At 45.5% G+C, this 26,547-nt stretch overlaps 1 protein-coding gene across 1 annotated transcript in view; it reads right to left on the bottom strand.

Moving 5' to 3' along the window:
- The window catches only part of PPEF2 (protein phosphatase with EF-hand domain 2), a 46,259-nt gene that overhangs the window by 3,774 nt on the left and 15,938 nt on the right, over positions 1 to 26,547 (bottom strand). Inside the window, exons 5-16 of the mRNA XM_054990589.1 lie at positions 21,110 to 21,167; positions 18,906 to 19,081; positions 18,010 to 18,124; positions 15,958 to 16,004; positions 11,907 to 12,073; positions 11,765 to 11,801; positions 11,513 to 11,662; positions 9,442 to 9,717; positions 6,047 to 6,232; positions 5,057 to 5,199; positions 1,962 to 2,068; positions 201 to 370 (exon numbers count right to left, since the gene is read on the bottom strand). Of these exons, the coding sequence (XP_054846564.1) occupies positions 201 to 370; positions 1,962 to 2,068; positions 5,057 to 5,199; positions 6,047 to 6,232; positions 9,442 to 9,717; positions 11,513 to 11,662; positions 11,765 to 11,801; positions 11,907 to 12,073; positions 15,958 to 16,004; positions 18,010 to 18,124; positions 18,906 to 19,081; positions 21,110 to 21,167 (1,632 nt within the window). The remainder of the gene's footprint in view (positions 1 to 200; positions 371 to 1,961; positions 2,069 to 5,056; positions 5,200 to 6,046; positions 6,233 to 9,441; positions 9,718 to 11,512; positions 11,663 to 11,764; positions 11,802 to 11,906; positions 12,074 to 15,957; positions 16,005 to 18,009; positions 18,125 to 18,905; positions 19,082 to 21,109; positions 21,168 to 26,547) is intronic.

Below are 26,547 nucleotides of genomic sequence, written 5' to 3'. Positions count from 1 at the left end.
TAATGGATTCTAACCCAATAAAAATTTTTCAAAAAAAAAAAAAAGAGAAGTTAGAATTCCTTCTGTGAGATCTGATAAACCAGATCAGAGCATCCTCCTGCTCGCGACATGCCCCTAAACGGTCTCGAGCACAACCCCCAAGAGAACCAAAGTCCATCTTTATCATGTTCATCGGCACTTCTGACAATGTACTTTGTTACCTCCTGGTTGATTGACTTCTGCTCCATCGCGATGTCTTTCAGCCATAAGTTGTAGTCCAGTTTCCCACTGACAAGGCGTGGCACCAGCTGTGGCCGCAGCATCCTCCAGGGCAACCCTAAATGGAGGATCGACTCGACGGCTGTGGCCCAGTCACTTAACGTGATTACACCTGTTGGGAGAAGAAAACCAACACAGCTTTTTAAGGAGAGCTTGTAGCAGGAGCAAAAATGAAAAGACCCCCCCTCCCCAAGGGCCAAGCTACAAGTGACGAATGACACTTGAACGGCAAGGGAAGAGACTCAGAGCCAAGCTACAAGTGACGCCTTACACAGGTTGGACACTTGTCAGCTTCCCTCAAGTTTTGATGGGAAATGTAGGCGTCCTGGTTTTACAGCTTGGCTCTCCATTACAGCTGCAAGACCAGGATGTCTACATTTCCCATCAAAACTTGAGCGCAGCTGACAAGGGTCCAACCTGTGTCAGGCGTCATTTGTAGCTTGGCTCTCACATGTATTCCTCCCTGTTCACTTGTGCTCCACTTGCGCTCCACTCGATCACAAGTGGAGCGCAAGTGTACAAAAGGTTCTACATTGTTCAATGGGATTGCAATCTATTGACCATTTAAATCTTCAAAGTTTCTTCCCAAAGACCATTACTTTTGTCTTGGCAAAGTTGATGTTCAAAGACTTGCTCTTACAGAAACTGCCCAGTTTGTTCAGCACTCTCCTTAAAAAGATACAAGTTAAAGACACCAAAACCATGTCATCTGCATATGTGTGTGTGTAAAGTGCTGTCAAGTCACAACTGACTTATGGCGACCCCTGCTGGGGCTTTCAAGGCAAGTGAGAAGCAGAGGTGGTTTGCCATTGCCTTCCTCTGCAGAGCCTTCCTTAGTAGTCCCCCATCCAAGTACCGACCCTGCTTAGCTTCCAAGGTCTGAGGAGATTGGGCTATACCATGCCATCTTCTCTCCCTCATTGGCATATAGGGGAATTGATATTATCCAACACCCCCAAAGGATGGTGGAAAGAACTCAGGGCCTGACAAACTTGGAACTAAATGGTATTCAGTGGGGAATTCTACAGTACAGTAATGACTGATACATCTTGGGCTCTTCCCAACAGCTATTTTTCAGACTACAAAAAGGGCCAGATTGAACATTCTGGGAATAATCTGTCCTAACCAACAGATATACCCTGAGTTCAGAAGGGTGTGTGTGAAAATGTGTCCATGCCATGGTGAGAGCAGGAGGTGGTAAGGGAACAGGTAAAAATGGCATCCACGCCCCAACTGACTCCTCCTGCCTCATTGCTTGGAACTTAATCCCCAGGTGTGCTAGGGTTGCCAACTCTGGGTAGGGAAATTCCTGGTGATTTGGGGGTGTAGCCTGGGGAAAGTGAAATTTAGGGAAGAACCTCAGTGGGGTATAGGGCCATAGAGTCCATCCTCCAAAACAGCCGTTTTCTCCAGGGGAACTGATCCCTGTACTTTGGGGATTAGCTGCCACTTGGAGTCTGGCAACCCCTATATATAGGAAGAGGGGCTTAATGCCTTCCCCCTACCCACTTCTGAGACCCATTATGCTGGATGGGCATCCGTGAGGTGTTTATCCCCAGAGTAATCATAATCCTTGCAAAATTCATGTTTGCACAAAAATGTCATGAGCGATACAGCATCCAGGGTGTAGTAGCAATACAGGGTGTAGTAGCATCCACAGGCAATCTCTCTTGTCCCAGCATCCTTTTCTTCCTGAGCCTCACCTGATCTTTTTTTATCAATACTCTTGAAAGCAGCGATGAGGTCTGACCTGTGAGCGAACATCCTCTCTCTTAAAGCTTGGTAGGCCGTCTCCTCTACTCGGGTGATCCTAAGAGAGAAGAGGGAAACGTTTCTGCTGTGCAAAAGCAGTCCAAGAGTCATGCGTACGCGTAAATATACAACCTGTGCCATTCACCTGAAGAGATTGTGAGGACAAAACAAAGCCACCAGGATCCACAGGTTGGGTTCTAAATTAGCAGAATCCTCTACACTATGTTGAATCATTACCACTTTTTCTCCGTTAAGTTTTGTAGTTTAGCTGTCTTGAGCAGACTGCACATTACAGGCAGATACACGTACCAGGACTGATTTTGTGTGGGACAATGGATGGCAAAGAAAGGTTAAGTACTTCTCCCAACCGCTCTGCTCCCAACATCATAGGCTTGCAAGGCGACCGGTGGGAGGATTGGCGGGGGCAGGAACCGGGAGGAGCAGGATGACAGCTGTGCCCCTACATCACTTCTGGGAAAAACTCAAAAGAGACACAGGGTAGCTCTTGGAATCACTGGAAACTCTATAGTAAAACCATGACACTTCTGGTGATTCCTAGACCTCCCCTACTTCATTTCCAGGTTTTTCCAGAAGTGACATTGCAATATAGCTGAAGTCACCATTTGTATATAAAAAAAAAACCCAGTGCAAATACAATGGAACCAGGGGGTCCGTCAAGCCAACAACCACGGTCCCCTAAGGTTGCTTTTCATTTAAAAAAATTGAATTTATCTACATGTTTTTGTGTTTTATATATATATATATATTGCCTCTTACACGAAGTCAGACCATTGTCCTGTCTAGACCAGAACTGTCTGCTTTGTCTGGAGGCCTCTAGATGGGCCTAACTATGAGTCTCTCTACTTCAAGTGCATAGCTTAAAAAGACAGAGCAGAAGGCTCTATCAATTCCACTTCTCTACACAAGGGTAGTTTTAAAAGACAGAGCAGGCACAGATCGCTCCTCAGAGGGCTTGTTAATTTCATCTTCGAGTCCACCAAGGTTCTGTCAATTTCACCTCTCTGTCTTTGTCTTTTAAAACTACCCTTCCTGGCTAACATTGCATCTCCTGACGCATGCTCTTCACGTGTCAGCTGTCTCATGTAGAGAGACTCTAGATCTCACAATGTTTACAGGTCTGCCCTGGGTCCTGCGAAGCAGACACATACTCTGATATTTCCAGGCTGAAACTTCTCCGGCAGATTGAATGTCCAGTTGGGAAGGAGATAATGATGTGCAAGAAGACAGACATAAAACTCTCTCTCTCTCTCTCTCTCTCTCTCTCTCTCTCTCTCTCTCACACACACACACACACACACACACACACACAATTTTCCTCAGGGCTGGTGCCAGAGTTTCTGGCGCCTGAGGTGAAATACCTACTTGTGCCCCTTGTCCCGTGTGCGTGCACAGGGCAAGGGGCAGGGCAGGGATCCAGCCCTGAGTGATGACATCACTTGTGATGTCATTGTGCAGGAGCGTCCCCCTCACCTGAGGCAGGCGGCAGCAGCGAAGGGACAGAGAGGTAGCCCGCTTCTCTGCCCACTTCCCCGCTCACTGCCACGCCGCCTGGGTGCCCATCTCTCCGGGAGCCAAGCCAAGGCAGGCAGCAGCAGTGGAGAGGTGAGTGGGAATGTGGCCTGCTTCTGGGTCGGGGGGGTGGTTCATCGGGGGCCAGCACAGCGCCTCCTTCAGAGTTCAGTGCTCGAGGCGGCTGCCAGCACCGCCTCCATGGACACACCAGGCCTGATTTTCCTAACCCAAAACAGCCCCAGGGAGCCAATTCATGAATACCGATGGGTAACAAGTGAACTATACATTTCTCCAACAGGACAAGTATCAACACCCTGGGGCCATTTCAGGTCAAGGAGTCTTAAGCCCCCCTCTCCTCGCCTGCTGCTGCCCCAATGTGAATCAGGCCCCAACACATCTGAGTGGTTTTAACAGGAGCTCCCCATAGAAAGATCAGGAACAGACTATCAACAGGGCAAATGTACAGATTATAGTTAGGCCTGCCGCAGGCAGGGAAAGGACTTTCCTTTGTTCCACCATCTTTTAATTGAAGACCCAAAAGGATCAAAGGGAGGACTCCCTTCATGGAAAATGTGAGCTCTGCCACTGAACTCTGTCTCCTTCCCACCTGCATAAAGGTGCATACCAAGCAAATAGCTCTGGGCAGGGGTCATTTCGTAGAAAAAGAGGTGGAGGAACTCATTAGCATAACTCATTAGCATAACTCATTAGCACATGCCACGCCCCCTGACTACCTATCCTGGCTATTTTGGACCCAATCCTGGCCATTCAGGGCCGAAATTGGGCCCAAAATGGCCAAAAAGGGGCTGAAAATGGCTAAAAACAGACCCAAAATGGTCAGGATCAGGCCGCTGCTGAGTGGAAGTGATCCACCACCCGTCAGAGGCCCGATCTGGGTCGTTTTGGCCCCAATCCAGGCTGAAACGGGCCCAAAATGGCCGAGAGTCAGGTAGGTGGGGCCATCTGACATGTGACCTCTTTGGGGAACTGCCGGAAATGCGTTCCTGGGCATTCCCCCTCGAAATGAGCCCTAGCTCTGGGGGACTAAAGCAAAACACAAACATCATGGAAGACGAAAATGAATGCAACCGGTGCTACAGATTAGGAACAGGGCATGGCTATATTGCTGCTTGAAATGCCTTCCTAGATTGTACCAATAGGGTACTGCCTCTTTTTTCCCTTTCCTGTAATCATCTTCTACCCATAACTGCCCCTAGATACAGAGAAAGTACACCTGCTCACATTTATCCTCTGTTGCCTTGCCTGTCCCTCCTGCCCCATTTCAATTACAAGCTCCTTCGGGGCAGGGAGCTGCCCTTTTAGTTTGGCTCCTGTTGTAAAGTGGCAGGTAAGTTTGTAGAAACAGTTATCATAAGAAGAGTGAATTGGGTCGAGCCAGGTCACTGACTAGCAAGCCCTGGTCCCCTACCACTACGAGGGATTGCCTCTTCCAAAAGCGTAACTGCTGCCGAAATCACTTTGAGGGGTTTTACAGTGAGAAAGGAAATCTTGCCTTTGTGTCATTGTCAGCTGAGCTGCCATTTTGCCGCCTTGATACTGTACAAAATGAGGGATTAGGTCTGGTCCCAGTTTAAGGTAGGCCCCTCTGTTGCTGCCAATGGCGTAGTAGTTTGAAGCTGAAAATATGGTGATGACCTAAAAAAAGAAATGCTAAAATGAGTTTACAATCAGTAAGAAACAGACTGACAGATGATCAACAAAAAACCATTTCTCCTGGAATTACAACTGATCTCACCTTGAGAAAATGGCTGCTTTGGAGGGTGGACTCTAGGGCATTATACCTCGTTAAAGTCCCTCCTCTTCCCAAACCTTGCCCTCTCTAGGCTCCACCCCCAAATATCCACATATTTCCCAACCTGGGGTTGGCAACCCCTCCTGAAATGCATATTCTGGGATTCTTTGCTTACACTCCAAAATTTCACAATTTCAACCAATGACCATTAAACATTGCACTCTCTTTTTTTCAGTTAACAATATTGTCCATTAAGATTATTCTTACCGCCTTCATTATATACAACATATTAATTAGATACCTTCTGATCCTCAAACTAACATTTGCTTTCTAAAAAAAACAGAGGAATATCCTGAGTGGATCAGGGCAAGAGTCCACTTAATAAAACTTCTTGTTGCTGTTCATGTTCCACCACATATTGCCAGGAAATTCACAAACCAGACATAAAGGCAACAGCCCTCCCCTCTGCAACAGTTGCTAGCACTTGGCTCTCAGAGGTACGCTGCTTCTGAACATGGGAGTTCCACTTAATTATCATAGTCATTGTGGCCTCCCCCCGATTGCCACACCCCTGCCCCTCCAACCAGTTGCCAGGCACAGCCTGACAACACTTCTATGAATACTACCAGCCAATCCATATACTAATGAACGATTAACAATACTTTCCCCAAACAGCTTATCACAATTGGGTCATGTTAACCCATACCCTCTGTCCCAGCTTCACCCTTTCCCACCATCTGACTGAGCTACCTTTCGGTTGTGGCAGAACTCGTAACCCTCCGGCTTACACTCGTGGGAGCGGATGAGGAGCTGGAGGCCGTGCTTCTGCAAAATATTCTCCGTCACATCAGGGCCGAAGTAACAGCCCCCTCCGCGCTCTCCATTCATTCGGCAGCCTTCGTGAGGGTGTGGATCACTCCACAGAATATCGATGACCTGAAGAGATGGACAGACCTGGCGCGTTCAATACCACATTGACTCGGAGCCAGTTCAACACCAGCCATCGAAATTGATGTGTTCAACTGGTGGTGGGAATTCTAGGGGGACTCTGCCCTCATCTCCAGCATCAACTTTAAACAGAGCCACATCCAGGTTTTCTACAAATGAACTAAAGCAGACATGTAGGTAACGCTAGGTACAGCTGGGAAGCTGTAATTTTGCGTGTGAGTTGTGTGAGTCGCAGGCTTATTTCAGATGCCACACGAAACCCACAGTTTCAAACTATGGTTAGTTTCATTCAACTAACTATGGTTACGGTGATTGTCTGCATGCAAGTGCTTTCCAACTGGGATGTGGAGACTGAGGTTTTATTATTGACCAGAAAGAGTCTTTTATTTATTAATTTAAACAATTAAAGTACTTATAGCCCACTTTTCCTTGTTTCTCAACTTACGATTCACAAATAAAACATTACAATTTCAGTCAACAAAATAAAACCCCAGATAATCCTGTCCTTCTTAACAACGGGTTCGTGTGACATCTAAACACAGACATTGTGGTTTAATCCTGGTTTGTTCTTTGGCAACACCCTCCCAAGCTGTAGAGCAAAAAGGCAAAGAAACTTTTGCTGAGCTAAACCAGGGCCGTTTCCACACGACTTACCTTTGCTCGGAATGACCCAGAACATTGCGCAAAAAACGTGGAAGATCACGTTTTCTCATGCGAGATTTGCGCAATGTTGCGCAAATCTCATGCGAGAAAACGCGATCTTCCACGTTTTTTGCACGATATTCCGGGTTGTTCCGAGCAAAAGTAAGCCGTATGGAAACGGCCCAGGAACTGAGTGATTTCAGTTTTTTGAGCTGAATTCCAGCTCCCCAAATGGACTATACTTTTTAAAAAATTCATTGTTATGTGTTACGTCTGTGCTAATCCACAGGTTCAGTCCCCAGAATCTCCAGTTAAAAGATTTCAGGTAACAGGAAAGACTGTTCTTTGTCTGCAACGCTGCAGAGTCACTGCCAATCAGAGAAGATATCCAAACGACAGGAGAAATTTTTTAATGAGTCAGTTCCGGGGACTTGCTTTCCCCGCAGCCGTGCAGCAGCTGCAGGGGATGTTGTTTTAAAAGTTGTGTGGGCAAATCCCACAGGTCAGAGGCCCCCCACTTACACAAATGCAAAATTCTACTGAATGCCAGACTAAACAGTAAAGCAAGGAAGGCCTTGCCAATGCCATCTGGACAGGAGTCTAGAATGCTGGAGGCAGCCATATCTTCAATTCCAGCCAAGAGAAACGGAGGAAAAGGCGAACACTCCTCTCTAGGGGTGTGCAAAAAACCTCCCCCCGATAAATCCAGTTTGGAAATACTGAACTAGAGAAAAAATTCGGCAATCCCTGATTACTGAATTGATTCTCTAATTTGGTTTTGTAGGATACACTCAAATCTGCCCCAAAGAGTAGTAAGCAGAAGCTCTCAGAACACCTGAGTGACATACATGAAACACTAGATATAGCATAGCCATAGAATAGAAGGAACATAACTGTAGAAGAATTTAACTTTACGATACCTGAGTATTGGTCTAACTCTCTGTAACAGACACAAGAAAGAGGCCGTTTGTCTTCATCTCTCTAGCCTTGCATTTCGGCCTGGGTTGGCTGTAAAGCCGAAAGCAAATTCTAGAGATACAAAACTATTTGCCCCTCCTGCCTGGTCTCTGCCAAGTCACAAGAGAGACGTTCAAACCTTGATAACAGAGGACTAGCTCTAGCTAAACTGTCTTCATTGTCTTCTTGGGAAAGATGAATAGCCAAGCATATGCTACGTATTGGGGTACTTGTTTATGCTGATGGTAACAGATCGAAGACTAACAATGGATTCTTGTAGCGTTAAGGGATGGGAACAGGCAAACTGAAGGCCTTGCGGATGACACACAGCTACTGGATAGTTACTGTATTGGCACTACAGGTGCCAGAAAAGGACTGTTTGTTCTTTGAAATGATAAACAACTTTTGCACGTGTTAATTGAGTAAGGGGACAACCCCTAATTATGCCAAACCAATGGAATGACGTTAGGTCATATGTACACGTAACTAACTTGACCAGTAACTTATTGAATGCATAATTTCTGCTAATGAACCAAAAGTGATAAAAGTTTGTGTAATGGCTTTGAAACCCCAAAGAGCTCTTGGGTTCTGAGGGGGCCTTACACTCTCTACCCACTCTCTTCCGTCTATTCGAATAAACCAGTACGTTTTACCCTTGTCACTGGACTCTGCCATCTGCTTCTTTTCTGAGTCCGGCCTAGAAGCAGTTCAGGACACGTGTTGGCGTGTAACAGTTTGGTAATATACAGCAAATTCGGTAAAGTTTGGCTGTGGTTTCCTATGTGAAAATAAATCCGGGGGCTATCCGGTGGCTTGGGGGAGTAATTTTTCAACCAAACTTCACCAAATTTGAAGGGAATCTACTCCAGATTGTCATCGAAATAATCCTCAAGTTGTGTGAAGATTGGAACCCAGGGGCCAATTTTATGGGCTGCAAAATAAGGTGACCCTCAGCCAATCTCCATTATTCCCTATTGGGAAAACTATCTGGGGGCTCTCCAGGGGGATGGGGTTGGTATAGCCCCCAGATTGGGGATGGGGTTGGGATAGCCCCCAGATTGGGGATGGGGTTGGGATAGCCCCCAGATTGGGGATGGGGTTGGGATAGCTCCCAGATTGGGGATGGGGTTGGGATAGCCCCCAAATTGGGGATGGGGTTGGGATAGCTCCCAGATTGGGGATGGGGTTGGGATAGCCCCCAGATTGGGGATGGGGTTGGGATAGCCCCCAGATTGGGGATGGGGTTGGGATAGCTCCCAGATTGGGGATGGGGTTGGGATAGCCCCCAGATTGGGGATGGGGTTGGGATAGCCCCCAGATTGGGGATGGGGTTGGGATAGCTCCCAGATTGATTTCCCCATAGGAAACAATGGACAAATTTACTGAATTAATTCAGTTTTAAAAATCAGAATATTGAAACTGATTCAGGATCTTGATTTGGAATAGACAGATTCCACAGAATCAGCCAAAATTGGATATTTTAATATGATTTCCAAACTGAACTGTACATCCCTGCTCCTCTCTGCAGTCTAACACGAACGTCTTGCTACTCAGGATGACCCCGGATATATGAAATGTTTGGATGGAATCAAACCCACCTGCTTGATCTCACTCTGCTCTACTTCAACAGATTCATAGGATTTCACATCCACCTCTGACACAGAGGCCAAGGGGGTGCTGGTAGAAGTCTCTAACCCTCTGTTCTGGACAAGGCCCGCCAGCCTGCGACATGACTGCAGATCATCTATAACTGACTGCTGCACCCGTTTGAAAAAACTTGGTTGTTGTGAAACATCAGAAATACCAGCAGTAGCCACTTCCTTGGGACGCAGAAATTTCTCACTTTTTCTCCTCTGGGTTAACAAAGAGAAAATCTAACAGGGAAAGAGAGAGAGAGAGAGAGAGAGAAAGAGAGAAAGAGATTCTGAATACAGCCATAAGTGACATCAGTTTTCTCTAGAAAATCACCAGAACTCTAGGGTTTTATCATAGAGTTTCCTGCAATTCCTAGAGAGGCGTGAGATCAGTCCAGGATCTTCCCCAAAGTGACATCCTGCCATTGCTGATGGCTACCCCCACATGTCCCTGCCCCACCCAGTCTCCAGCCCTAGACTTGGAGGAGGGTCTTCTAGGCCCAATCCCCCCACTACCCTTCGGTCCCAGAGGAAAGCCTGCTCACTTCTCTTCAGCCTGCCAGTGGTCAACTAAGGGCTTGAATAGTCACAGGGAACACAGATGGACATAAGATGTCCTCCTCCACAGTTGTCCCTGAGCTCTGGGGCTTCTTCCCCCGGAGACCCAAGTGGCCACCTCATTGATGGCCCCCCAGAGTTCTTTTCCAGAGATCCAGAGGAGTTAGCCGTGTTAGTCTGTAGTAGCAAAATCAAAAAGAGTCCAGTAGCACCTTTAAGACTAACCAATTTTATTGTAGCATAAACTTTCGAGAATCAAGTTCTCTTCGTCAAATGCATGGTACAGAAACTACATAGGAATTGGATGGTCTAGCTGTTTTACTGCTGCAAACTAACACGGCAAACTCCTTTGAAGCCTCACCCAAGCCAACTGACCCCCACACCAAAAGGAGATGTTTACATTTACTAGCAAAGGAACGTTTTGGTTGCATCCTCCCTCTCCCCCCCTAACTGCATCTTCTCTCTCCTCCCCTCCCCCCCTCCTTTTCGGTATTTGACCAGTTTCTGTACCATGCATCTGACGAAGAGAACTTGATTCTAGAAAGCTTATGCTACAATAAAATTGGTTCGTCTTAAAGGTGCTACTGGACTCTTTTTGACTTTTTCAGAGAGCCTGTGAAGGGGGCTCAATTAACCATTTCCCCGAATTTTAGCCTTTTATACATGTTTTGAAGTTTTATCGATAACTAAATTTATTTCCAGATTATGGCTGCTTCGAGGTTTATATTGGAGGTTCCACACATACTGGTGAGGTGTATATTTTCCCAATAGGGCATGTAGTGGATACCGGGGTTGTTTCAGGTCACGAAAATGGGGCAGGGGGAAGGCTTAAGCACACTCTCTTCACACGCTGTGATCTGAATTGGGCTTGTGTGAACCTTGGAAATGTGTTTCCAGTGGGCAACTTGCAGAGCATGCCTAATTGAAAGTCCTTCGGGCAGAACCAGACACAACCCAAGGATTGTGTAAATCATGTACAGTTAGTTCGAAGCGCAGAGCTCTGAGTGGGCTGAAGGTGAAAGCCCTCTTTCTGGAGATCTGATATGGAGTAGAAGACCTGCTGCCCTTGAGGAGAGACTTTTGGGCTCAACCTGAGATTGTGTTCTTATAAACAAAACAAATAGTATGAAGGTCCCATAAACCTCCAGAGTTCTCTTGTGCAATGGAAACCAACCCCAATTAGTGTGGGGTCTTTTTCACTACCCGGGGAAGTATGTAATAATATGATGCTCTGACCTGGATAGCCCAGGCAAGCCCGATCTCGTTTGATCTCAGAAGCTAAGCTGGGTCGGCCTTGGATATTAATTGGATGGGAGACCTCCAAGAAAGTCCAGAGTCAATATGCAATGGCAAACCACCTCTGTTCATCTCTTGCCTTGAAAACCCCAGCAGGGGTCAGCTATGCCTCAATGGCACTGTCCTCCACCACCAGTAATACGTCAGTATGGTTTTTGAGTTACCTCTGAACAGATCTTACCTTTCTCCGGTCAACCTGGGCCAGCTGTTCCAAATCAGTCATGTCTGACACCCCTCCATGTACAATTAAAACCTTCTGATCTATCAAAGTGGCCAATGGCAAGCTGCTGAAGACATGCCGGAGCAGTTTCAGTATTTTAGTCCCATGTTCCTAGACAGAGGAGGGCAGGAAAAATAAGAAAGAATGAGGAAACACAACTGGGGAATGAACTCCTACAACATGAATGATGACCCGTTTTCTGAAGTAGCTTACCCTGTATTTGCGCATGACCTCCTTGGTGAACCCATAGCTAAAAATGGTTAAGGAGAGGAAATGGCGGTAAGTAAATGATTGGTAACAAACAAACCAGCACAGCAACCAAAAGATCCCCCAACGTGCCTGATTCCCTGCATACCGTAAGTTGATCATATAGTCCTCGTGGTTTCCTCGGTTCAGGTGGACCTCCTTCGGATAAATCAAGAGGAAGGCAAAAAGAATGATCAAGATCTCAATGGACTGTTTGCCCCTGTCCACAAAGTCACCGTTGAACACATATCTCTTCTGAGGAGAGGGAAGGCCATTCTGTATAAATCAAAGAAAAACGTTCTTTAAGAAGTAATCGTCAAATGCCCGGATGAAAAGATTGTCACGAGTGAGCCAGGCTGTTTTGCAAGGACTTCCTAGACTTGGAAAGGGCACAGAGGGGCAATTATGCTGTTTAGGGTGTCTTCAGAAAGGAAGCTGAGGAATGGTGTAGTTATTGTCAGGCTGGTTTGACAAACCTGAATGCGCGAAGTAAGAGACCTGAAAGGAGCAGTTGTGGTTTTTTGGGCTGGCGGAGTTGTTTTGACGACTTGTAGGAACTAGAAAAGAGCAAGAGTCTGCTAGTGCCTATAAGACTAACAAAATTTGTGATAGGGTATGAGCTTTCGTAAGTCACAATCCACTTTTTCAGAAGTGACTCACAAAAGCTCATACCCTATCACAAATTTTGTTAGTCTTATAGGTGCTACTAGACTCTTGCTCTTTTCTACTGCTACAGATAGACTAACACAACTACTCAACTTGTAGGAACTAGACTGATGTTGGTGGGGTGGGCAAGTTTTTCGGCCTGAGGGCCACATCCAGGTTTCTGCTTGTTTGAACACAAACACACACACACACACTGCTTTCTTATGCTGAGCTGGACCACTGATCTATTACAGTCAGTTGTGTTTATTCTGACTGGTGGCATCTCTCCATAGTCTGAGATTGTTTACATTGCCTACCTTTTAAGTGGAGATTCTGGGGACTGAATTTAGGAGCTTGTGCTTTTAAAGAAGATGCTCTACTGCAAAGCTGTCATCATCTCGGCTTCTCACGTGAAGCTGCCTTTGACTGAGAGCCAAGCTACAAGTGACGCCTGACACAGGTTGGACACTTGTCAGCGTCCCTCAAGTTTTGATGGGAAAGGTAGGTATCCTGGTCTTGCAGCTTGGCTCTCCATTTAATTGAAGTTTACAGAGCAGCAGTCTATGGGAGGGAGAACATGCGGTCAGGAGGGCAGGCGTTGGGCTCTTGCCGGGCGCCCCCCATTCCCCTCCGCTGTGTGTGTGTGTGGGGGGGGGGTGTTCCTGTAAACTTCAATGAAATGGAGAGCCAAGCTGTAAGACTAGGACATCTACATTTCCCATCAAAACTTGAGGGAAGCTGATAAGTGTCCAACCTGTGTCAGACGTCACTTGTAGCTTGGCTCTCAGACTCGCGGTCTGTCATGATCACAGTGGCTGGGATCAGCTCTCCAGGGTCTCCCACCGAGGGCTTTCATATCTCCTACTTCCTGATCCTTTTAACTGATAATGTGAAGACTGACCTTGGAACCTTCTGCATGCAAAACAGATGTGCTATCACTGAGCCAAAGAGGAAACTGAAACTGTACAAGATTTTCTATTCCTTGGCTCAGAGCCAAGCTACAAGTGACGAATGACAGTTGCCTGGCAAGTGAACAGACTCACGTGTATTCCTCCCTGTTCACTTGCCATTACCCATCAAACCTTGAGGGAAGCTGATAAGTGTTCAACCTGTGTCAGGTGTCACTTGTAGCTTGGTTCTCACGTGTATTCCTCCCTGTTCACTTGCCATTCACTTGCTCTCCACATGATCAAGTGAAGCACAAATGAATGGCAAGTGAACAGGGAGGAATACACGTGAGTCTGTTCACTTGCCAGGCAAGTGTCATTTGTAAGGGAGACTACAATGAAGAAATCAGAAGGAGATTGAGACTTGAAAGAGCAGCTGTGAAAGAGCTAGATAAGATTTTTAAAGATAAAGATATCTCTCTGGGAACCAAGATCAAGATAATCCAAACTATGGTATTCCCCGTTGCCATGTATGGATGTGAAAGTTGGATAGTGAAGAAAGCTGACAGGAAGAAAATGGATTCATTTGAAATGTGGTGCTGGAGGAGAGTTTTGCGGATACCATGGACGGCCAAAAAGACAAATAAGTGGGTACTAGATCACATCAAGCCTGAATTCTCCCTAGAAGCTAAAATGACAAAATTGAGGCTATCGTACTTTGGTCACATCACGAGAAGACAAGAATTTCTGGAAAAGTCAACAATGACAGGAAAAGTGGAAGGCAGTAGGAAAAGAGGGAAACCCAAAATGAGATGGCTTGGCTCAATAAAAGAAACCACGTCCTCCAGTTTATAAGATCTGAGCAAGTCCCTGATAGGACATTTTGGAGGTCTCTCATTCATAGGATCGCCATAGGTCAGAGGCAATTTGATGGCACATAACACACACAACACATGGCTTAGGTATAACTCTGGCTGCCCATTGTTCTTTACTGGCCAAGGTCACTTGCATTTCTGTGACACCGGCTGGCTGAGAACCAAGCTACAAGTGATGTCTTACACAGGTTGGACACTTGTCAGCTTCCCTCAAGTTTTGATGGGAAATGTAGGCGTCGTGGTTTTACAGCTTGGCTCTCCATTACAGCTGCAAGACGAGGATGCCTACATTTCCCATCAAAACTTGAGGGAAGCTGACAAGTGTCCAACCTGTGTCAGGCGTCACTTGTAGCCTGGCTCTCAGGCAACCCCTCCCAACTTGATTTTCCACTTTCCTCTTGCTAGTCAGCAAAGTTCCCCTTATAGCCTCTAAGCCTGTCAGAGAGCAAACCCAACAATATATCCGTTGGAGCTGCAAACTTTGGCATTAATCCTGGTGGGGTGAGGCATTTCACCATAGCTGCCCCTACGTATTGCAACCCACAAAATTGAGACCCAAAATGAGACGGCTTGGCTCAATAAAAGAAGCCATGTCCTCCAGTTTGCAGGGTCTGAGAAAGTCTGTTAAGTATAGGAAGTTTTGGAGGTCTTTCATTCATAGGGTTGCCATAGGTCGGAAGCAACTTGATGGCACATAATGGCCATTTCCCCACTGCTTACCGGCCATGGAACATTGTGCCAAGCTCCTGGAACAACAGTGTCTTCCTGGCGCGATTTCATGTGAGAACTGGTGAAATTGTGCCAGAAAGATGCTGTCGTTCTGGGAGCTTGGCACAATGTTCCGTGGCTGGTAAGCAGTGTGAAAACAGCCCTTAACAACAAATCATTGAGACACACTACTCCTGGCTGTTGAGGGCTCCTAAGAGGACATGAGCTCCTTTTGGTTCCAGCGCCCACTCAGAGCCCTCAAAAGTGGGGTCTCCTCTCCAGATATGGCTGATGCTCCTAAAGAGACCCAGTGCAGCTTCTGGGCTATAATATGCCTACCTCTGATTGAGTGCCATCTACTTATATAACTATTTCTGCAACCTTGTAAATCTTCCACACTCCAAATGGGCCCAGCATAAGAAGTTCTTTAAAAAAAAAAAACTTCTACCCTACATTATACAATAAGGTACATAGAGTTGCTTGCAAAAATGTATACATGTGAAAGTAGAAGGGAGAACAACAATAAAATAAAACACTTAAATATAGGACTAGCTGGAGCAATAGCAGCATAGACTGGGATATCAGAAATCCAGAATAAAAGGATCTAAGAAACCATTAACATTTAGAGGACAGACTGTTTTCTGTCCTCTAAAGGTTAACAAAGATAGCACCAAGTGGCCGGGGTGCCACCACCGAAAAGATCCTTTCTTGTACCAACCCTGGAAAAGAATTTCATAAGATTTAATGGGATGGAGGTTTGCAGGAGAAGGGTCACTTCCTGATTCCAAAGGCACAAGGGTAATCTTTAGGTAACTCTGCTTATCAGCCCAACTCCTCAACAATGCTCTGCCTTGTGTGTGTGTGTGTGTGTGTGTGTGTGTGTGTGTGTGTGTGTGAGAGAGAGAGAGAGAGAGAGAGAGAGAGAGAGTTCATCGTTTGTTCTGTGAACAGAGTACATATTTTCTTTTTGTGGAACAGGTAGTTATTTATGTTATCTATTTGGCAGACAACCACGCATATAAAGGTTACCAGCAGCAGTACGTACCTTGTAAAATATCAGAAACAGGTCATTCAACTGGCCGTGCAAATCTCCTAATAATGAAGGGAAGGGGATAAAAACCAGTCAATACACTGAAGGTTTCTTCCCTCATCGGTACAGAACCTCTTCTGCCTCAGTGCTAGCGAGATTTTACAGTGCTCAATTTCCTTTAGATGATAATACCATGGGAGGCTACTGGCACTGGCTTTATTTATAAATATACAAGCAGAATAAAAGTGGGAGTAAACAGCTATACCCACAGCAGCCAGCAGAACCCCTGATCCCAGCTCCTCCCTGCTATAAATACCCAGCTCTCTTCGACCACAGTTCGGATGTTACAGCCAAACAATGATTTAGTCATTGTGAAGGGCCTGTGGAACCTTAGTGTGCCTCTAAACCAGAAACCAGAAATGGAGATGGACTTCAAGTAGAAGTTTTCGTTATAGCAATTACGTTTTTCCAGAAGCAGGGAGGAAACTAGGAGGGGGAAGGAGGGGGGGAAGCATGAAGCTCCCCTCAAGTTGGCCAAACGAGAGTTGGCTGTTTGGTTTGCCCTGACCCTGCGTCTGCCACCTGAGGATGCGTAAAACGTGGAAAGGGGACTACTAGAACATGGCTGGTTCTACAGGGAGGGTGGGGAAAGTCATAATTAGTTGCATGCACAGTTTTCACATGTGGGCCCACGGGCTATGCTCAGAAAGAACAAGGCATTGTATGAAAGCAGTGGCATGTTATATTCCACCTGGGGGCAAATATCCATGGGAAATCAGCCCATGACATCTTGGAGGCATTCAAAAAAGCACTTCAGTTTGGGAAGCAAAACTGAAAAAAGAAAACACCCCCCATCTGCAAGTGCTACTACAGACCTGTAATTTAGTACACATAGTCCTGATCTGAAATGGGACATCTGTACATCTCTCCATCAAAACTGGGGATTCAAAAGTTATCCCATAATGGCTAGAGTATTTCTGGGTCACCCAGAAATCTGATTATCTCAATTACACTCATTAAAAGAAAAGGGATTTTTTTTTTTTACTGGTGATGCTTCAACCGAGTGGTTAGAGTATTGCAATAGGATGTAAGAGACCCAGGTTTGAATCCTCGCTTAGGCATGGAAGTAGGGGTGCCAGGTCTGCCAGTACTGCAGGAAACCTCCCATCCCCCTCTGCTGTTGCCTGCCACAGCTCAGCTGGGTGGTGGGGAAAAATTCCCCAGGGAAATGGCAAGGAACAATCAGCATCCCCACCATGATGACGTCACTTCTGGCACAAATCAGAAGCAACACGATCGCATTGAGTGATACTCTAGCATTCACCCAAAACTCTATGGTTAAACCATAGAGCCTTGGGAGAGTGCTACAGTGGCACCTCTGGTGTGATGATGATGTCACTTCTGGTTTGTGCCACTGAGGCTGTTGATTTCTGCCTGCCATTTCGCCAGGAAATTTTCTCCATTTTCCAATTTTTAGAGGAAAAATAATAATGCTAGGAGCTCCATTCATGGAACTCCCCAAGGCTTTGGGAGGTTGTTCTTTTAATGTTATTTTCCATATCTGACATATAAATTGCAAAAGCCTGCAGCTGCCCAGAAGACTCCTGCTTCCTCAGATGACCTTGTCCATTTTCTCTTCCTGCCCCTTATTCCCTGACCCCCCTTCTTTCTTCTGTTCCTTCATCAGAAGTGACTTCTTCCAGGAAGCACAGTTCTTATTCACAGCTCTAAACAAAGCCAAAGCAGGTAACCTAACCTAGGCTGATTCCGCACACGTTTCAATGCACTTTATCAATCGTTTGAGGTGGATTTTTTGTTCCGCACACAAAAAAATCCATCCCAAATGATCTATAAAGTGGATTGGAAGTGCATTATCCAACGTGTGCGGAATCACTCCTAGTCCTTCCCCAACAATCCTTGCTTCTCTGTTTTGTCCCTTCTGTCAAACTTCAGATTGTAAATTCCTTGGAGAAGGCACCTACCTGGCTTCTTTCTTTGTGCTGTGTTGTAAAGTGCTCCATATCCGGACAAGGCAAAATTAATGATAGTGACAACAGCACTTCTTACCACACACGGTGATCTCCTCGCTGTAGCAGGTCGAGACATTGCTGATGTTCGGCAGCTGAGAGAGATGCTTCAGCGTCTCATGAAAGAGTTTTAGGACATAACGCGCATGGAGCTGCTACTGGGAAAAAGTGAAAAAGTCACAGAAGGCCATCGGAGAGAGCTTTGTCCCCAGCAGGATGATAACGGCTTGGTAGCTAATTCGCTGCTTATTATCTATTAAGAAATGTATACCTTTCTTCAAAGATATAAGGCAACTAGCTGCAATTATGCTATGTAGCATGCAAATAATTAAAATCCATAAATTTAAAAAGTACACATGTACGTATGTGCCATTAAGTCACAACCAACTTATGGTGACTCCAGCAAGAGACTTCAAGGTAAATAAGAAGCAGAGGTGGTTTGCCACTGTCTTTCTCTGCAAAGACTTCCATGGTGGTCCCCCGTCCAAGTACTGACCCTGCTTAGCTTCCGAGATCTGACAAGATCGGGCTACGCCATGCTGCCTGCCTCCCCAATTGGAAAAGCACCTAAATGTAATATCCTACAACACAAGGCTACCGAAATTTCAATGCAAACTAGGCCGTTACTCCCAAGGCAAGTTCTTAACTGAAAATCCCTTTAAACGGGAAGCCATCCTGAAAATAAGGAAGACGTCACCCTTCCCAACCCCTCTGGCCAGCTGTTTCATGAGGTTGGCCCAACAACTGAAAATGCCCTGGACTGATAAAAAGAGGGCATCACAAGCAAGAACTGTTCAGTGGAATGTAACTCCCCCCTCCCTTCCCAGCTGAGAATCACGTTGAGCAGACGGTTTTTTAAAACTACAATTCCCAGGTATCATTGCAAGATCTGACACTTGCCCAAGAGTATCGTGTGTTTTGACCTGAGATGCTTACTTGTTCTTTTTTGAATGCATCCAGTAAGACAGTAGCATCATCCGGTGACAGAGGGAAGGAAAGATGAGGCCCCTTGTAATATTCCGGCACCTGGATTACTTCATAGTTACAGGCTTTGTCCAGCTTGGGATCTTTAGGGATTTCATTTTCTGAGAAAACACGGTTAATGAAATCTCCTGGGAGAGAGAGAGAGAGAGAAAAAGGTAGTTTGAAATCTAGATGATACTTCTGTAATGGTCATGAAAATGGATAATAACGTATGTTTAACAGAGAGCAGTGCAACAGAATAAGTTGGTCATAATCAGAGATGTAAAATTTCCAGATATTTTGAAGGGATTGGTTTTTTCCAGGTTTTTTTCTGGATATATATGAAATCCTTACCGTCTTATCAAATCTAAACTAATTTTACTGCTTTAACAACATAAAATGCATTCTTTATAACTTAGCTTATAAAATTGCAATATTTGACACATTTATGAAATTTAAAAGTCATAAATGCCTTCGTTTTCTATAAGCAAAATTGCAAATATACCCAATACTTGATAACAAATTGCAAGCTAATACCCCCTATGCTGCCTTAGCACTTGTATCTTAATTTTTTTTCCATCTGAAAAGTAGAAAAAAATAGGAGTTAAACAGAAAACACAAGTGCCGTTGTAAATAACATAAATTATATTATTTGATCAGAAAAGGGTCACACAAATACAAAATTAATCTGAGCCTTCATTTTCATACTCATGCAGCTGTTTGGAAAACTTGAGGTTTGCATGAATTTAAACAAGTTTATCTACTCTTTCACACCTTTTAGGTGCAGAAATGCATCTTGGATTTAAGAGCTGTATATATCTACAGCATGCCTGCCTTGCTCTGTAAAGGATTTCACTCATTCTAAACAAGACAATGTTTCATAAAAGGATTTTATTTGCCTTCATGCCATGAAAAGCTTCAGTTGCTCGTTCCCTTCTTCTATTAAAGGGTCTTGACATTTTTCACCTGGCCTGTTGGCAACTAGAGATAGGCATGGCAACAGGAACTAAAAAAATCTAGGAACAGCCCAATCAGCTGTTCACAAGCTGTTTGTGAGGCCCCATTCTAAACAAACAGGTGGTAGAAGCCTTGTTTGTTGCTGTTCATTGCGGTTTGTCAAGCCAGACAATCTGACACCTGCAATCAATTCCCTTGGCAACTTAGGCAGGAACTGCCTGAACGCTGTCTGAACTCCTGCTGTTGCCCTGGAAACCCCAATCTAAGCCCAATTTAGCTTGATAGGCAGGTCTTCCTTTCAAGTGTGGAGCTCCAAATTTGTTACAAGGAAGCAAAGAGCAGGGGGGAGGGGGGCTCCCAGCTCTGGTTTTGCAGACAGTGAGGGAGAGGCAGTTGCTGTTGGCATTTTGAGAGAGAGACAGGGAGAGTGCATTGGAGCTTGAATTTTCTTTGTGTGTGGTGGGATAGGGATCTACCCCTTCAGGTTCCAGGGCTGCTGCCAGGCCCTGGGGTCAAGCTATTATTTATTATTGGTACATTTCCTGCTGCCTGCTCAGATAGGGGTTCTGGGAGTGGTGTGGTACGAATCTTGATGGCTGGAGGAGAGCTTGCTGGCCCCCACGAACAACGAACATGTTCGTGAACAGGTCATGTTCGTCAATGTTCGTTGTTTGTTGTTAGTGGATGGCCATGTTCTTTTTTTTCCTGTTCGTGCCCATGTCTATTGGCTGGTTCAATATTGTGTGTGTGTTATAATCTGCTTTCCACCCTTTTGCCTTTCAAAATTGTATAACTTCTGGCCTGGTGCAGAGTTCTGGTGAGCTCGAAAGCTTACCCAATGTTTTTGTGTCAATGTGGTTGGTCCTAGTACTTGGTCTGAATATCTACCTTGACCAGGTTGGTCCAGGCTAGCCTGTTCTCATTACATTGTGGAAAGTAAGCATGGTTGGCTCTGCTTAGTACTTCGATGGGAGCCACCAAGGAACACAGTAGCTGTGCAGAAGCCGGCAAATGGCCAACTACCTCAGTTCATCTCATGCCTTGCAAACCCTCTGGGGTTGATGTAAGTCGACTGCAACTTGACAGCTTCTTATACGCACAATACATGAATTTTATTCTTGTTTTTGAATTATGCATGGGCCAAAATGGGTGTACAACTTTTTCTGTCTATAATGTGCACCAAACCCATGATTTTGATTTAGTTCCACGTATAGACTTACTGTCTTTACTGTTGCTTGACATGAACTGGTCCACAAGGTAGTCAAAGAAATGGTTGAGCTGCAGAAAAGAAGAAGGAAGATGTTACCATCCATGCAAGAAACGGATCAGCACCTACTTCTGCTTTCACAGTGTCTCTCCTGTGCTGCCCCCCCTGCTTCTATCACCCCATCCCACACACCCTGGGAAGAAGGATGACCTGGGAAACGACAGACCGGACAGTCTGACTTCTGTTGCTGGGAAGATATTAGAGCAGATTTTGAAGGGATCAATCTGTTAGCATCTGAAGGACCGTTCAGTGATCTGGGGAAGTCAACCATGGTTTTGTCCCCAACAGATCTTGTCAGACCAACCTGGTTTCCTTCTTTGATCAAGTGACGAGCTTACTGGATCGTGGGAACTCTGTCAACGTGATTTACCTGGATTTCAGTAAAGCTTTTGATAAAGTTCCCCATGACATTCTAATGGGTAAACTGGAAGGCTGTGGACTGGACTATAGGACAGTTCGATGGATAGGGAACTGGTTAGAGGACCGCACCCAAAGAGTGGTGGCCAATGGTGTTTCATTAGATTGGAGGGAGGTGTCCAGTGGGGTGCTGCAGAGCTCAGTTTTGGGCCCGGTACTTATCAATATTTTTATCAATGATCTGGATGATGGGGTAAACAGGCTACTCATTAAATTTGCTGCTGATACCAAATTGGGAGGAATAGCAAACACCCAAGAAGATAGAGTTAAAATTCAACAAGACCTGAATACTCTGGAGAAGTGGGCAGTTGTGAACAGGGTGCAATTCAACATAGATCAGTGCACAGTATTACATCTGGGCCACAAAAATGTGAAGCACAAATACAGGATGGGGGATACACTTCTGGGTAGTAGTGTATGCGAAAGAGATCTTGGGGTAAGAGTGGAGTGTAAACTAAATATGAGCAGTCAGTGTGATGTGGTGGCAAAAAAAGGCAAATTCAGTCTTGGGTTGTATCAAAAGGGCCACTGCATCAAAATCGCAGGAGGTCATAGTCCCTCTCTATACTGCCCTGGTCAGGCCACACCTGGAGTATTGTGTGCAGTTCTGGAGGCCTCACTTCAAAAAGGATGTGGACAAAATCAAGAGGGTGTGGAAGAGAGCGATGAGGATGATCAGGGGTCTGGCGACTGAGGGCCAAGCTACACATGACGAATGACATTTGAATGGCAAGCGGATTGAGTGGAGGGCAAGTGAACAGGGAGAAATACACTTGCTGTTCAAGTGTCATTCGTCATGTGTAGCTTGGCCCTCAGCCCTAAGAGGAAAGGCTGAGGGCCTTGGGAATGTTTAGTTTGGAGAAGAGGAGGTTGAGAGGGGACATGGTTGCTCTCTTTAAATATTTGAAGGGCTGTCATTTGGAGGAGGGCAAGGAGCTGTTCCAGTTGGCAGCAGAGGGTAGGACCTGAAGCAACAGGTTTAAATTATATGCAGAAAAGTACCGGCTGGATATCAGGAAAAACTTTTTCACGGTCAGAGTAGTTCAAAGGTGCAACCAGCTGCCTAGGGAGGTGGTGAGCTCTCCTTCACTGGCAGTTTTCAAGAAGAGGCTGAATGAATATTTGACAGGGATGCTTTAGGCTCATCCTGCATTGGGCAGGGGGTTGGACTAGAAGGTCTGTATGGCCCCTTCCAACCCTGTGATTCTGTCCTTGCCCTTGATGGATATAGATTTGGAGGTTTTTTATATACTTATTTTTCTATACTAAACCTATGCTTTTTCAGTATTACATGCTTTGCACTTTTTCTATGCTCAGGAGCCAAAGTAGTACTTGTAATGTAACCTGTAAGAATTTGACACTTGAAACAAGAAGACTTGAAACTCTGTAAGAACTGATATACTGCTTTTAGGGCTGCACTTATATTATATGTTATATTATTCTATAGATTCCAATAGAAATCAGTACCAGAGAGCCTTTTGTAGAAAACTGATTTGATGCAGCAAGCTGGTTTTGGCCACCTGTGGTATTATCTTCCTTAAAGCTGAGAAGGAACTGGGGAAAAGGGCACGAATAGGAAAACATCCCTTCCTATCCACAGATTTCAGTTATCAGAAGATATCAAGGCACCAGATTGAGATTCATTGGCGACCTTGAAACCATTATGCCCAGAAGAAAGTAGGTAAAAGGTTAGACAGTGTCCTTCCAAAATGAGGGCAGAGGAAAAAAAACTGTGAAGACTGGAATTCCCCCAAATAGAGAGGCCAGCCCAGAATTGCATCTTCAAATCAGAATTGACCCTAGATATGTTACGAGCCAGTAAGATATCAAATATTAGAATATTGTAATATTGTTATGATTATCTGAAAGTATTAATTGCTCTGCACTTCTATTGTAATTGGGATGAGCTCTGTACACAAGGAGACCACCTACTCCTGTGAAAATGGGCTCCTCCATTGTTTAAATTAAACAATCATATATTACTTCATTCTACAGGACTCCGTGGTGTGTGTGTCTCTTATTGTGATTGGTGAGAGGGACACCTAAGGCACAAGTTTGTGCATAACAAGTGGGGGCTTCGTCCATCTGTGCCCTGGTGGCGCTGCCCTTGGCGGGCATCAACATCTTCCCAGAAAGTGCACTCCAGCTTGAACTTTGGCTGGCTGGTGGGAGTTGGTGGCCGGTGAGGGGTCGGTGCCCCAGGGAAAGTGCAGCGTAATCCGGCAGGAGTCCTGGAGAAAGGAAGCGGAGGAAAGCGTGTGAGCGCGCAGGAGAAATGAGGTAAAAAGGGCCCCTCCTCGGGCAGGGATATAGAAGACCTTGATAAGTCCCAGTAGGTGGGCAGAGGCATTATTTAACGCGAGGAGGGGAGGTGGGATCCCACATAAATGAGTACAGGAGAGTAACGGGAACTGTGAAACCTAGGTGTGTGTGTGTGTGGAACATTGGCGCCAATAGATGAGTGTGTTTGATGGCCAAGGGTTGCCAAGGAAGGCACGGCCAGGAGCTCAGAAGGGCTGAGCGGACGGGTTTGCAAGCGCCTCAATGAGAGCGCAACAGGTGTTCTGGCAAGAGAACGCCAAGTGGGTTTGTGCGGGGCTCAGTGGAAACTGCAAGGAGAGACTCAAGGGAATGGGTCAGAGGTTTAAGCATGCTCCCGACGAGGCAGGAGCAGGCGGGCTCAAGAGAGTGAGCCGGGAGATGTGTGTGTAGACTGCAGGGAAGGGGCCGCCGCTTCTGTGTGGGGAGAGCCTGAAACATAGGCTTGACTTTACAGAAGCGAGGAAGAGTGAGCGCCTCGCTGGTGTAAAGGGATTTTCAGGGTTGAGCACATCAACTGCCTGAGTGTGCGCCAGACCTGGCAAGGTGGGTCTGGAAGGGAGTAAGCAACTGGGCAGTGTGGTGTTGCACAAAATGCTCCATGCGCATGCGTGTGTTTTTCTTTTCTTTTTTCTTTTTCTGAATGAGAAGGTGCTTGTGATAAATTTGTATGTGTTTGTCAGTCCATTCTGTTCATTTTGAATGTATAATAAGCAAATGCAACTGTGTATGAAGGGGAGCATATCCAAGTAGTCACTTGCACCTCATTGAAGGGCAAGTTGCAAACCAGGTTGGGGAAAAGTCTGAGAGCACCAGACGCCTGGGGGTTTGAAAGTGTGAGCAAGGTTGGGAAATCCATCGTTGCTGCCACAGGAGTAGACCCTCCCAGGGGTTGAAAAGATACCAGTCACCCAGGCCTGAAGGGGCAGTGGGCAATGTTCCGCGCTGCCTAAAAATTGGATGGTGTGAGTGTATTGAGAAACTGTTATTGTCAAATCTGTTTCAAAAGTATCTTTCCTTCCCTTTCTATGTTTGGAGTTGATCTTATCTGTTTTGTGTGTTTGTCAAAACAAACCTTGAGGATCTTTGTGTTTTTGCGAGTGTGTGTACAGAAGAGAAAAGGGGGAGGTGGCACATAAGACCCGTCACTGTCCGCCCCCAGCTAACTGCATGCCTGGTTTTCTTTTGGTTATGTTTTAACCCCCCCTTTTTCTTTCCTATTTCTCCACTGTGCCTTGGCGCGGAGCTTTTGCTCCTACTAATGTATGTGTAACAAGGGTCAAATCCACATTACTCATTCTAAGTCGCATGTTCCCCGCATTCCCCACGCAATCCCGAGTGCCGGTCACATTACCTCATTAAACAGACGCATTTCATTCGCATTTCTCCCGAATATGTGGTCACAGGTTTTCAACGGGAGTTTCACGGTGGCCGTGAACGGGCCAATGCGCAATTTACGTGGTTTTTTTAAAAACCACCCCCCTTCCTGTCGCTCTGGCCGTTCCGAGAGTTCCTATTGGCTGATTCAACTTGCAAGTGCTCCGTAGTCTGCAAAAGACTGTTTTTGACTTCATAGCATTGGATTTATTGATTATGCTGTTTCTGAATCAAATCTAGTAGTCTGAAAAATCATTTTGGGGTGAATCCATCCTCAGACCGGACTCGCGAAACTTCCTTTTTAACTGTTTTTTATTTTTTTATTTTATATTACTGTAATATTGAAATTACGAAATATCGAAATAATGACACTCCAAGGAAGTGAAACTTCAGTAAAATTCAGGCACTGAACTGTCCTGCATAGGAAATGCCCACGAAAGCTTCCCACATGCTTCCAAATTTCCAAAAAAGAAACGGGAGAGAGCCATCAGTGCTGTCAGTGGGGGAAAGAGAACATCATTATCTTCAATGATGTTTCTTTATAAGGCAAGATCGAAATAACGGAAAAGTGTGCTCAAAATTTTTTTAAAAAATGGGCGGGAAAAAAAGGTCCCGCCCAAAAAAATGGTTTTCGAGCAGCCGTGTGACCGGAGGGACGCGCGAGAAAGACAGATTGGAAGCAGGAATGTGAACGAAGAGGGAAAAATCGTGGATTGGAGGCAAACGGAAGATATCCGATAAACTTGCGGGTAATGGGTGAATGTGGATTTGACCAATGAGAAACAGGTCAAATCCACATTCACCCATTACCCGCAAGTTTATCGGATATCTTCCGTTTGCCTCCAATCCACGATTTTTCCCTCTTCGTTCACATTCCTGCTTCCAATCTGTCTTTCTCGCGCGTCCCTCCGGTCACACGGCTGCTCGAAAACCATTTTTTTGGGCGGGACCTTTTTTTCCCGCCCATTTTTTAAAAAAATTTTGAGCACACTTTTCCGTTATTTCGATCTTGCCTTATAAAGAAACATCATTGAAGATAATGATGTTCTCTTTCCCCCACTGACAGCACTGATGGCTCTCTCCCGTTTCTTTTTTGGAAATTTGGAAGCATGTGGGAAGCTTTCGTGGGCATTTCCTATGCAGGACAGTTCAGTGCCTGAATTTTACTGAAGTTTCACTTCCTTGGAGTGTCATTATTTCGATATTTCGTAATTTCAATATTACAGTAATATAAAATAAAAAAATAAAAAACAGTTAAAAAGGAAGTTTCGCGAGTCC

This window comes from Eublepharis macularius, chromosome 10 (assembly GCF_028583425.1).
Source record: "Eublepharis macularius isolate TG4126 chromosome 10, MPM_Emac_v1.0, whole genome shotgun sequence".
NCBI lineage: Eukaryota > Metazoa > Chordata > Lepidosauria > Squamata > Eublepharidae > Eublepharis > Eublepharis macularius.
Note: the sequence above shows the minus strand (reverse complement) of the source record. Positions and strands in the feature narration are given on the sequence as shown.